At 36.5% G+C, this 13,294-nt stretch overlaps 3 protein-coding genes across 5 annotated transcripts; 2 read left to right on the top strand and 1 right to left on the bottom strand.

The window, feature by feature from the left end:
- Positions 1-58: 58 nt before the first annotated feature.
- On the bottom strand, positions 59-882 carry LOC113501491 (inosine triphosphate pyrophosphatase). The gene has a single exon (XM_026882661.1). The coding sequence runs from the start codon at positions 718-720 to the stop codon at positions 142-144; it is 579 nt and encodes a 192-aa protein (XP_026738462.1). The 5' UTR covers positions 721-882; the 3' UTR covers positions 59-141.
- A 295-nt stretch (positions 883-1,177) lies between these two features.
- Positions 1,178-2,606, top strand: LOC113501489 (26S proteasome non-ATPase regulatory subunit 7). The gene is made up of 2 exons (XM_026882659.1): positions 1,178-1,507; positions 1,710-2,606. Exons 1-2 carry the CDS (start codon positions 1,333-1,335, stop codon positions 2,531-2,533), a joined length of 999 nt encoding a protein of 332 aa, XP_026738460.1. The 5' UTR covers positions 1,178-1,332; the 3' UTR covers positions 2,534-2,606.
- Positions 2,607-4,398: 1,792 nt separating this feature from the next.
- Positions 4,399-13,263, top strand: LOC113501485 (myosin-VIIa-like). 3 transcript variants are annotated; one of them, XM_026882651.1, is made up of 11 exons: positions 4,399-4,510; positions 5,181-5,438; positions 6,150-6,334; positions 6,678-7,885; positions 8,021-8,265; positions 8,361-9,197; positions 9,285-9,626; positions 9,706-9,926; positions 10,003-12,329; positions 12,414-12,910; positions 12,989-13,263. In XM_026882651.1, exons 1-11 carry the CDS (start codon positions 4,487-4,489, stop codon positions 13,184-13,186), a joined length of 6,342 nt encoding a protein of 2,113 aa, XP_026738452.1. In that variant the 5' UTR covers positions 4,399-4,486; the 3' UTR covers positions 13,187-13,263. The 3 variants fall into 3 exon arrangements, with proteins under 3 accessions (XP_026738452.1, XP_026738453.1, XP_026738455.1); XM_026882652.1 differs by lacking the exons at positions 4,399-4,510; positions 5,181-5,438 and adding an exon at positions 5,564-5,622; XM_026882654.1 differs by lacking the exons at positions 4,399-4,510; positions 5,181-5,438 and adding an exon at positions 5,671-5,777.
- Positions 13,264-13,294: the final 31 nt, after the last annotated feature.

The raw sequence follows: 13,294 nt of genomic DNA, 5'->3' as shown, positions 1-13,294 counted from the left end.
AAAGTATCATGATGAATTTGTAAATAAGTGGAATTGGTTATATAATAATAAATAATAATAACATATTTAGATTTGGTTTAATTGCTATACAAAAGATAACATTTTAATTACATTTATAGTATAACACTGATTAGATAAAGTCTATTCATTTGTTTTTTCTGTAAAGTAAGATTTGAACTTTTCTAAAGCTCTGTATCTATGGGATATTTTATTTTTTTCTGTCTTTGGTAATTCTGCATAAGTTTGACTGTATCCTTCTGGTTGGAAAACACAATCCCATCCGAAGTCTCTTGTACCTCTTGGCGATACTATCTGCCCATTGGTTACGCCTTGGAACAACATAACATCTAAATTTTCATTGTTGGCATCACAATAGGCGAAGGTGCACACAGCTTTGGCTGTTTTATCCTCCCAGCCTGTCAACAGTTTTGTGAGACCCTCAGGCTCTAATTTTTCTAAGAACCACTTGATATAAGGTCCTGGGAGCCCTTTTAGTGCATTAAAACATAAAGATGTGTCTTCAACTAACACAGGCCTTTTCAATCGGCGTGCAGCTTCTTGGCATTTCTTTATAGACACCTCATCTATTTCTCCTTGAAGTTCTGGCAAGTCTAGCTTGTGGCTAATTATTTCTAAAGGGAAGTTACCGCCGAGAATAGCCCTGAGCTCCTCTAGTTTTTTGGCATTGCCAGTGACGAAGGTTATAGTTCTCTGAGTCATGATGAAATGTTTTAATAGAGTTCAGGTTAATAGATATGAGTTCTTTGATCACTGACCATCTGGAAGCTATATACCTAATACTAACTTTACTTTCGAATGCTGTTTTAAACAAAACCAGTGCACGTCTGGTCGGCACGATTGACAAATGACAATTGAATTGACGTTGACATTGACATATTTTGAAATGTAAAAGTTATTTTTTAATTTGGTTTTGAAATATTGTATTTTTCGTTACTGAACCCGTAGACATAGGATATGCAAGATACACAAGTAAATGCCATCTAAAGCATGTGGCATATTCGTTGGGGTCATTTGTTTTAATATCGTATTTTTCGGGTGTCTGCTGAAAACTGATTTTAAATGAGTCGTGTTATCGAGAATATCATCTAAATGTATTTATGCATGATTGCCAAAATAAATAATTATTAAAGTTATCTGAGCCATAGACACTGGTTCTATAATGACTGTCAAATTTTAGTTTTGATTGCCGCTTGGCAAAAATCATTAGATTGTAGATTTTGAGCGAATTGTTGCTGTAAATTGTTATTGTTGTCTTATTTGCTGTAGTATTCGTTATAATTGTGAAGTAATTAGAAAATTTACACAGCAGCCATGCCTAGTCAAGAAGTTTTAACCACAAAAGTCGTGGTTCATCCTTTGGTCCTATTGAGTGTGGTGGACCACTTTAATCGTATGGGCAAGATAGGCAATCAAAAACGAGTTGTAGGCGTCTTGCTGGGCTGTTGGAGAGCGAAGGGCGTCTTGGATGTATCCAACAGTTTTGCAGGTAATTAGCTCTCTTTGTAAACTCGTCCTACGGCAGCCCTACCAAGCTTTGTGTTGTTTTTGTTTCATCACGATTTATTTAGTCAAACGTTGTTAAATTCGGTTAAACACATATGGGCGTCATACTCTGATTTGTACGGTTTTATTTAGGTTTCTGTGGTTGAACTTTACACAATACTAATTGATTTGTTTGATTTTTACAGTTCCATTTGATGAAGACGACAAAGACAAGTCTGTGTGGTTCCTTGACCATGACTACTTAGAGAACATGTACGGCATGTTCAAGAAAGTCAATGCCAGAGAGAAGGTTGTGGGCTGGTACCACACCGGTCCCAAACTCCACCAGAATGATGTAGCTATAAATGAGTTAATCAGGCGTTACTGCCCTAACTCTGTTCTTGTTATCATTGATGCTAAGCCAAAAGACCTTGGCCTTCCCACTGAAGCTTACCAGGCTGTGGAAGAGGTCCATGATGATGGTTCACCCACCACAAGGACCTTTGAGCATGTTCCCAGTGAGATTGGTGCTGAAGAAGCAGAAGAAGTAGGTGTTGAGCATCTTCTCAGAGATATCAAAGACACCACAGTTGGTAGTCTCTCACAGCGTATTACAAACCAGTTATTGGGCCTCAAAGGCCTCCACTCCCAGCTGAGTGAGATCAGAGATTACCTCATCCAAGTCGGCCAAGGCTCTTTGCCAATGAACCACCAGATCATTTACCAGCTGCAGGACATCTTTAACTTGTTGCCTGACATTGCTAATGACAGTTTTATTGACAACCTCTACATTAAAACTAATGATCAGTCTCTCGTAGTTTACTTAGCAGCTCTTGTCAGATCAATTATTGCCTTGCATAACCTTATTAACAACAAGATCACAAACAGAGATGCAGAAGAAGGAAAGAAAGAAGATAAAGATAAGAAGGAAAAGGAGAAGAAGGAGGGAAAAGATGGAAAAGAAGATGATAAGAAGGGAGACGAGAAGACAAAAGGAGACAAGAAAGAAAAAGATGAAAAGAAAAAGTAATTTAGAATCATCATTAGATTAAGTTGTTTGTAATGCTGAAATATTTTTAAATAAATTGTATTTACTAATTCAATATTCTCATTATTATATGTTGAATATCTAGATATCATATCTTTGATATGTTGGATATTTGGACTAGCTTCTGATACTGAGTTGCTCCATTATTTTTTTCTGGTAGACTGCTCATGAAAACGAAACGATCGTCGTTGAAAAGTTCCATCTATGAAAAAATGAAAAGTGAATCGTTCTGTCGTTGACCCGTTCAACGGCGAAACAAATGTCGGAGAAATGTTTCAGAATCAAAGTAACAACTATAATTACTCAGTTTAATAGCATGACTATAATATTTATAATATTATAATAATTCCTTGCAGTTTTGTAAATATATTTACAGCTAAAGCTTGATATTTCTTTAAAATGTACACAGTAGTAGGCAGTATGCAATACTGACTGACAATACTGACAGACAAACATCAGCTCAATAAATCATTACATGAAAACTGAACAAAAATAGTGGTGAAATCAGTGCACAAGTCTGGGTCAAATACAAGTCTAATTATTTTTAATCTTGCTTGTTATCCCTTTCAGCTAGTTTCAATGGTTTTGTGTTATAACACATTACTTACTAGTAGTTACTTAGGTACGATTATTGCAATATTTTAATACATATGGATTGTAATTAAGAATAAGAATAATTTATTGTTTTTAAAATTACAATTTTCATTACAATTATCGACAATGGTCACCGAACTAAGCTTGTATCTTGGGGGCCTGAGTGGTGGAAGTTCTTACAACAATGTTCTTAGTTAGTAAAGTAAGATTATTTTTAAACAATACCTAAAGTGAAATTTAAAATTTAGGAATTGTCGTTGTTTAATTGCATAAGCAAATGAAAGAAATAGATAAGCGATATTAATATCCTGATTACATCTAATAGAGTTTGAAAGGTTGAATTGATTGCCTATTATACATATAAGATCTAAATGCTACTTTGCTAAGTAGAAAGTATTCATTATCTTGTGTGGACCTTACCTTACCTTGTATAAACTATCTTTTTATTCCATTGCATGCATTGCGCAAACGGCTGGACCTATTTCGATGTAATTTTTGGTATGGATTCAGCTGACTGATTATAATTATCACTAAAGCTTCAACTTTGTCAAAGGAGGCTAATGTCTTAGCAACAATAACCGGCATCGAGGGTTTGGTTTTATATCACAATATATATATAATTAGGAAAATCGATCTAACTAAAGGAATAAGTACAAACTTATTTTGAATATCGTTTCCGTTGTCGATTAGTTATCAAGAATTTATTATATCTAGAGATCTTTATTGAAAAGTGAGCGGCAATGTGTAGGTACATGATGCACGATGTATCCCCAAACAGAGATGACCTTTGATGGATAAAAATAGTTGCTCTACAAGTTGACCGAAGCGCGGTCAGTTTTTTTTTTTGTTCTTTCTCTCTGCACAAATGACATACTAGATCGATGTATCTCATCCTCGAAATGCCACTTGGCTATATGGGCACTTGGTTTCGCCCCTAATATCTAATCTAAGAATCCATAGGTACTCATACAGTATTAGACCTTCGTTATATGATGTCTTCTTAAACGGTTCATACTTAACAACTTACACTGCTTACACAGTAGCTGTAGAAATCAACTATTCATAACAATCATTTTCATACAATTCCTAGAAAAATAAACTTAAATGATTCATTCTAATAATGAATATCGTTAATCTACACATATTTTAGTCTGATAGCTGTTTGGAATATGCTTATTTATCTGAAAATATTTCGATAAGTCCGACATACTATCAGATTCTGATAACGCGAGCCTGAAATATTGATAATATTTCAGTATTCAAACGATCATCACGCGGGGATTGCGATTGTAGACATGTTTAATATTCGTTTTATTGTGAAGTGAATCTCAAGACATAGTAATGGGTAGTCGCGTGCGTCTTTCAGTAAGTGCTCTTTTTATCTATATTTTCGTCTTAAGTGTTATTTACTCAAGCATCCTTATGCCCTTGTCTAAGGACTTCCGGACACTGTTATATTTGTTAGAATATTCATCAGAAACTGTGTATTGCTATTTAAAGTATGAGTTCAGGGTCCAAAGGTTTGCCACCCATCTGTTGTTTCCTGTGAAATTAAGGCCCCTAGCGATAGGTGCTTTAAAGTATTTTGTGGGTAAAAATACCTGTCTTGAACTTAGGACTTCTAACACCCAGCAGAAAAAACAAAGAAATTAGTACCAGACTTGTTCTCTTATATGGCAGGGATCGCTTATGTGCAATCCTTATACACGTTAGCATATCGTGCGCGAAACTAAATTTAGATAGAATTCCGATTTCTAATCACTTACCTAAGCACTTTTAAAATTTTGTTCATTGACATCTGAATGTTATGTAAATAACTGGCATGCTATGTTTACAAATATATCTGGGCCAAGGTCTCAGTTGTCATGAAAATCCTTGAAATAGACGTCAAAAGGACATTCTACAACTAAAAAGGCTCCTTACCGATACTGCCCGATATATATTACTGCCTTGGTGCCTCTTGTACCAGATATTGAACCTAAATACTAACCTTAGAGTATAAGTTTTTTCAAAAGAATCTCTTTTACCTTTCCAGGACCACGTCTGGCTAAAGCCGGTGGGTACGTCAGAGTTTGACGTGCCCATTGCTGTGAATGTACAAAGACAGTCGGGCGACAAACTTGAAGTGAAGGACTACGATGGCAACGTTTTCACGACTTCAGTTCAAAATGTCCTCAAGCCGCTACACTCGACGTCAGTCACAGGCGTCGAAGATATGATCACGCTTGGAGAACTCCAAGAGTATACCATCCTTCATAATCTTCATATGCGGTACACTAAGCAGCTAATTTACGTAAGTATACCTATTTATTGAATCTTGTTCATGTTCCAGATCGAGCAAAAAGGTCGAAAACTTTTTTAAATGGCTAACCTTATGGCAACGGTTAGAATTTATCAATTAGGGAAACAAAAGTGACAATGTATAGATTAGGTGTTTTTGTAAAATAGATAAGAGTGAAGCTAAGAGCATAATTAAGTTCCAAAAACGTTGGGTTCACTAATTTTGATACACGATGTGATAAATATAAACAGGACAGTGTTATGAATCTCTAAATACTTACCAAATATCCTAATGACATCACAAAAATAAACCTTATCAAACTTTACATTGATAAATAGGCGATAGAATTGGGTGGTTTATCTTTTAAATTATACCTAATCCATTGCAACGTGTATTTTAATAGAAACATTTAATAAATAATAACAATTTACCTTATGCAGATTAGATCTATGTTGCTTTGACAATAATAATAATTAAATAAACGGATCTCGCTCTAAGGAATTAAATCCTTGTGTTGCGGGGTATTTCCCAAACATTCAATTCACATGCACAAAGACACCCAGACTCAGAACAAGCATTCGTGGATCACACAAATGTTTGTCTTACGAGGGATCGAACCGCACGTGTCGCACTCTGTGGGGTCATTCTAGGGTCCAAGCTGATAGAGTTTCATCTCCATTTCAAACAAATTCTACGTGACAATGTATGTTTTTTACATTACAGACATACACAGGATCAATGTTAATAGCCATAAACCCGTACGAGATCCTACCTATATACACCATGGACCAAATCAATTTCTACCAAGAGAGGAGTTTGGGAGAAATACCGCCTCATATCTTCGCGATAGGTGATAACTCGTACAGAGAACTTTTGGACACTTCCTCTAACCAGTGTATCGTCATCAGGTTAATAATTCTGTTATTATATTGCTATCTTTATTGCCAGACCATTAAAGAGTTACGATAGTACAAACTACGTATTGATAAAACGATCGGTTGTTTCAAAGAAGGCTTGATGCGCCGATATGTTGTGTTATGAATTGGTATCTCGTAATTGCACTATGTAAATTATACTAGTTATGGTTATCTGAATTATAATTTGCTCACGATATGAGGTAATTAAGTTAGATTACATCCATTATTTGTGATTTCTGAAATTCAGTGCTCTTATTCATACTTTTAATTTAAATTGTATAAGCCGGGGTGTATAACGCCAACATATGCTTTAGAATAATGTTTATCTTTCCAGTGGGGAAAGTGGTGCTGGCAAAACCGAGAGCACAAAGCTGTTATTACAATACTTAGCTGCAGCTAGTGGGAAACACTCCTGGATCGAACAACAGATTCAAGAAACAAACCCCATTTTAGAAGCCTTCGGTAACGCTAAGACTGTGAGAAACGATAATTCGTCTAGATTCGGAAAATATGTAAACATTTACTTCAGCAGAAAGGGAATCATTGAAGGAGGAAATATAGATCAATATCTTTTGGAGAAATCAAGAATTGTGTTCCAAAATAAAGGGGAAAGGAACTACCATATTTTTTACTCGCTCGTTACTGGATTATCACCAGATGAAAAGAAGAAGCTAGATTTAGGTCGTCCTGAAGATTACAATTATTTAAATTCTGGAAATATGTTGAAATGTGAAGGTCGAAACGACAGCTTGGAGTTTAACGATATAAGATCCGCATTTAAGGTTCTTAATTTCCCTGATAATGAGGTATGGGGAACGTTCAGTCTTCTAGCAGCCATACTGCACTTGGGGAATTTGAAATTCAAGTCGTTTAACATTAACAACATCGAGTCTTCAGAAGTTACTGATGCAATTAATGCTAATAGGATTGCCACTCTTTTGGGCGTCAACAAAGCAAAGCTGTGCGAAGCTTTAACAAGGAAAACGTTCGTTGCACATGGGGATAAGGTTGTTTCGCCACTAAACGTGTCGTCCGCAATCGAAGGTAGAGATGCGCTAGTAAAAGCCATATATGGCCATATCTTTGAGTACATAGTAACCATGATAAACAAAACACTACACAAAGATCAACAACTTTCAAGTGGATCGGTCGGAATATTAGATATTTTTGGATTCGAAAACTTCGACTTCAACAGCTTCGAACAACTTTGCATTAACTATGCTAACGAGAACTTACAGCAGTTCTTTGTCAAGCACATTTTTAAACTTGAACAAGAACAGTATGAAAAAGAGGGTATCACGTGGACAAATATAAATTATGTAGATAATCAAGAAAATCTGGATGTACTTGGACTGAAGCCGATGAACATTCTTTCGTTAATTGATGAAGAGTCAAGGTTTCCTAAAGGAACCGACATTACTCTGTTGTCTAAGCTGAATAGTAATCATGGAGCAAGGAACTGTTACATAACTCCAAAATCGTCTCATGAGCACAAATTCAGCATCAGACATTTTGCGGGAGATGTGTCATATACAGTTCGAGGTAAGATTCGAAAACCTTATTACCTTACCTTCACATATATTATTATATGTGAAGGTAAACTAAATTCAAAAATAATATATGTGAAGGTAAGGTAATAAGGTCAGCTGCATATCCTTAATTTGTTTTCTCTTGCAGGGTTTTTAGACAAAAATAGGGACATGCTAACAGCAGACGTCAAAGAAATGATGTTGGATTCTAGTAACACATTCTTGAAAAATCTCTTTTCTACTGAATATGCGCCCACACAAAGTGGAAGCCGAAAAACTGTGTCATTGAGCCATCGATTCAAGACATCTCTCGACTCTCTGATGAAGACGTTGTATGCTTGCCATCCATTTTTCGTGCGATGTATCAAACCTAATGAATTCAAAAAACCAAGAGTGAGTAATTACAATCAGAACGACTCTTATTTTTTTTAACAATATAATAAAGTATGTAGAACCATTATTTAACATTGGACTTTATTTTCTTACAGATTTTTGATAAAGGCTTATGTGTGCGACAACTCCGATATGCAGGATTGATGGAAACCGCAAAAATAAGGCAAGCAGGATACCCCATCAGATATTCGTATTCGGAATTCGTTCATCGCTATCGTCTGGTTGTTCCCAACATACCACCAGCTGATAAAACGGATTGCAAACAAGCTGCTAAGATAATATGTAATTCAGTATTAACCGATCAAGAATATCGTTTCGGTCACACTAAAGTTTTCCTGAAAGATAGCCACGATGCTATTTTGGAAGACTTGAGACACAAAGTGTTGATAACTGCTGTTATTAAAGTGCAGACGAATGCGAGGAGGTTTATTTATAGAAGGAGGTATTTGAGGTTGCGTGCTGCGGCTCTGCTGATACAGAAGACTTACCGTGCTCGTGGCTACAGGACCAGATTCCTCATCATGAAACGAGGATATTACCGTTTACAAGCTACTATAAGATCCCGAGAGTTGCGCAAAACTTTTACAAATATGAAAGTATTCTTCAGAAAGTTCCAAGCAAACTGCAAAGGTTACTTGATAAGAAAGTTACTCAAAGAAAAGCGTCACATTATTGCTGCTTCATTGAAGCAACTACGAAAAGAAAAGAAGAATTATGAAAATACAGGTAAAAGTACTCACTCTGCTGAAGACGCTCATGAAAAGAAGTATAACGAAATGATGAAATCAATTTGGTTCGTGAAAGAAGTACCAGCAGAGAACACTGTTCAGAACACATCGGTTATTGATGACAGATACGTTGATGACGTATTTGGTTTCTTGAAAGATTCAGCAACACCGGCGGGTACGGTGCGAGGTACAGGCTTCGGAGTGGTGAGTAAAAACGCAACGACTAAACAGACTACTGCACCTTTGAATTTATTCAAATTGAGTTTTTATTGTTATATTTTTTTATTTCAGACCTCTACAGCCAAACCTCAAGCCTCATCAGTCATTCCATTACAAGCACTAGAGCCTGAAGATGAACCCTTCGACGAATTGAACTTCAGAAAGTTTGCTGCCACTTACTTCTTAGGAAACACCACACACCAGTATTCACGAAAGCCCTTGAAGCATTCCCTTTTAGACCTTCCCTCACCGATCGATAGGATGGCTGCACAAGCATTATGGATAACTATACTTAGATTCATGGGAGATTTAGCAGAACCAAAATACGTCGATGATAAAAACGATAATATACCTATAATGACGAAACTGACCGATACCATTGGACGTGCTTTCCAAAAGAGTAAGGAGTTTGAAGTAAGTTTTCCGTGAAGCAATTAATTTACACTCTATATTTCTTCTGATGTTTCATACTAATTTGTTCTAATAATTTTAGGAGTACCTGCAAAAAGATAACGACAGCCAACAAAATAGGTCAAAACTAATTTCTAAGACCTTAAAACGACAAACTAAACTGAACGAAGATTTGATGAAGAATTTACTCAATGACGAGGTGACTAATGACATGTACAGCCACTGGCTTAACTCGAGACGAAGTACTAATTTAGAAAAACTGCACTTTATTATTGGACATGGAATAATCAGGAAGGAATTGAGGTAAGACCCGATCTTTCAAAGCACATAAAGTACAAACTAAATAGTAACATCTCATTTGCTCTTGTATTTATTTCAGAGATGAGATATTCTGCCAGCTATGTAAGCAACTTACTAATAATCCATCGAAAGCTTCGCATGCCCGTGGATGGATTCTAATGTCTCTCTGTGTGGGCTGTTTCCCGCCTTCCGAAAAACTAGTCAAGTATCTACGATCCTTTATACGTTCTGGTCCACCTGGATATGCTCCCTATTGTGAAGGTAGACTCGTAAGAACATTCAAGAATGGACCACGAACACAACCGCCAAGCTGGCTCGAATTGCAAGCTACAAAGACTAAAAAACCCATGTTACTCACCGTGACTTTAATGGATGAGTCCATGAAAACAGTACAGTCAGATTCAGCATCAAATGCCGAAGAGATTTGCCAGCAAATAGCAGAAAGTGTAGAGCTAGTCGACACGTTTGGTTTCTCATTATACATTACCTTATATGATAAAGTCCTGTCATTAGGAAGTGAAGCTGAACACATAATGGACGCTATTTCCCAATGTGAACAATTTGCTAAAGAACAGGGTACACCCGAGAAAAATGCGCCTTGGAGACTGTTCTACAGAAAAGAAGTATTTACCCCTTGGCATAACCCTATGGATGACCCCGTCGCAACTAATTTGATATATTATCAAATAGCGAAGGGAGTGAAATTTGGGGAATACAGATGTAACTCTGAAAAGGACTTAGCCATGATTGCTGCCCAGCAACATTATATTGAATTCGGTCCTCGTATTGATCCAAACATTTTGAGAAAAGTTATAGTAAACTACATACCAAACCAATTTCTTCAGTCGAACGATGCAGCAATAACGAAATGGGAGCATTTAGTTACCAAAGCATTCGATACGTCAACAAGCATTCAAAACAAAATAGATACACTTAAATGTAAGGAAGATATTGTTATATTTGCAAAACTAAAATGGCCGATGCTGTTCTCGAGATTCTTCGAAGCTATTAAACTAAAAGGAGACACGATAAACAAAGATATAGTGATCATAGCTGTTAACTGGACTGGAATTTATATTGTTGACCAGCTAGAACAAATTCTGCTAGAAATATCATATCCTGAAGTCACATATGTGGCATACAACGCTGACAAAGATTATGATAGCGTTGGAAGGATTACAATAAGGACCATACAACAAGAAGAATTTGAGTTCCAAAGTGTAGATGCCAGTGAAATGAGTTCTCTAATCATATACATGATTGATGGATTGAAGAGAAGATCAGTTTATGTAGTTGCTCAGTCTGATTTACAAGGTTATAGTGATGCATCGTCATTCCTTCAATTTAAGAAAGGTGATCTTATTCAACTTCAGCAGGACAATACCGGAGAATCATTAATGAATGCAACATGGGGACATGGTCTTTGCAATGGCCAAGAAGGCTTATTCCCAACTGAACAAGTTTATATTTTGCCTACATTAGAATTGCCTTCGACTACCATTCTTGAAGTATTCAAGAAGGGTAACATTAATACTGAGAAGAAAACTTTCTCTCAATACAATACTATTCAACGGAAGAGAATGCATACACTTGAAAAATATGCAAAAGAGCATTTCAGAGACAACTACGATATCAATGCTACAGTTTCAAGACAAGCGACGCTGACTACGGCTAAAAGGGCTATTGCTGGTGATTTATGGGCTCATTCTAGGGAACCGCTCCGAAAGCCATTACTCAAGAAATTGTTGGATGACGAGCTGCAATCGAAAACAGCAGTTTCAGCATTCTTTGGGATTCTTAAGTATATGGGAGATATGCCAGCTCCAAAGGCTCGCACTGTTACTGAATATACGGATGAGATATTTAGCGTAGCTGCAACAGATTCCGCCTTACGGGATGAAGTTTACTGTCAGATCATGAAACAGTTGACAAATAACAGGATACAATTGAGTGAGGAAAGAGGTTGGGAACTAATGTGGCTTGTTACAGGCGTCTTCGTTTGTGGACAAACACTGTTCAAAGAGCTGGTCGAATTCCTTAAGTCACGCCCACATCCGATCGCCAAGGAATGCTTGAAGAGAGTTTTCAAAACACAAAAGAAGGGACCAAGAATGTATCCTCCTTATGTAGTAGAGGTGGAAGCTATTCAACACCGAAGTATGCAAATATACCACAAAGTCTACTTCCCAGATGATACCGACGAAGCTTTTGAAGTAGATTCTTCTACTAAGGCCAGAGATTTATGTGAACAAATAACTGGAAGGCTCAATCTTAAGAACAGTGACGGATTCAGCTTGTTTGTGAAAATTGTTGACAAGGTGTTCTCAGTGCCTGAAAATTATTACTTCTTCGACTTCATTCACGAACTTGTAGAATGGATGAAGCAAACACGCCCCATTCGAGGTGGTAAGTTGTCGATAACTAGTTTTTCAACTATGTTGACTTGATTTCTTTATTGTTGTTCTTTGTTATCATCATGTTCTTTTTCAGGCGGGTCACAAATGCAAATGAACTACCAAATATTCTTCATGAAGAAACTATGGATTAACACAGTTCCCGGCAAAGATAAGAATGCGGATCAGATATTCTACTTCCCTCAAGAGTTACCGAAATACTTAAGAGGCTACCATAAAACTTCCAAGCAGGACCTAGCAGAATTAGCCGCATTAATTTATAGAGCAAGATACGGCAGCGATCAAACTTTACTTGCACAAATTACGACCATGCTTGAAGATTTCATACCTTCAGACATGATAAGGATCCAAAATAACAATCAATGGAAATCGGCAATCAGCATGACGTATTTACAACAGGGAGCTATGTCAGAAAATGATGCCAAAGAACAGTTCCTGAAGAAAATTTACCAGTTACCAACATTCGGTACTGCCTTCTTTGAGGTCAAGCAAACATCTGACCCGACCTACCCAGAAATGGTTGTGATCGGAATAAACAAAAATGGTGTTAGTGTGATTCATCCTCAAAGTCGAGTAAGTAGAAATTATTGTTGTTTTTAACTGTTCTGTTAACTATTGTGATATGGAATACTAACTTTTTAAATTTTTCAGGACGTTTTAGTAACGCATCCATTTTCTCAACTTTCAAACTGGTCATCGGGTAACACTTTCTTCCACATGACTATGGGCAACTTCCTGCGAGGAACTAAAATACTTTGCGAGACATCACTGGGATATAAAATGGATGACCTGATTTCTTCATATATAGCAGTGTTAAGACAGTCTCTAAATGCAAAATCAAGATCATAGAAACTAATATTATTGCTATAATTACTACTAAATAATAAAAGATTGTAATAATAAAGAATTATACATAAATACCTACCTATTAAAAATGAAAATCATGTGGTGGTTTTA

The sequence above is a fragment of the Trichoplusia ni genome, chromosome 15 (genome assembly GCF_003590095.1).
Source record: "Trichoplusia ni isolate ovarian cell line Hi5 chromosome 15, tn1, whole genome shotgun sequence".
In the NCBI taxonomy this organism is placed as follows: domain Eukaryota; kingdom Metazoa; phylum Arthropoda; class Insecta; order Lepidoptera; family Noctuidae; genus Trichoplusia; species Trichoplusia ni.
This window is presented reverse-complemented; position numbering and strand designations above follow the sequence as displayed.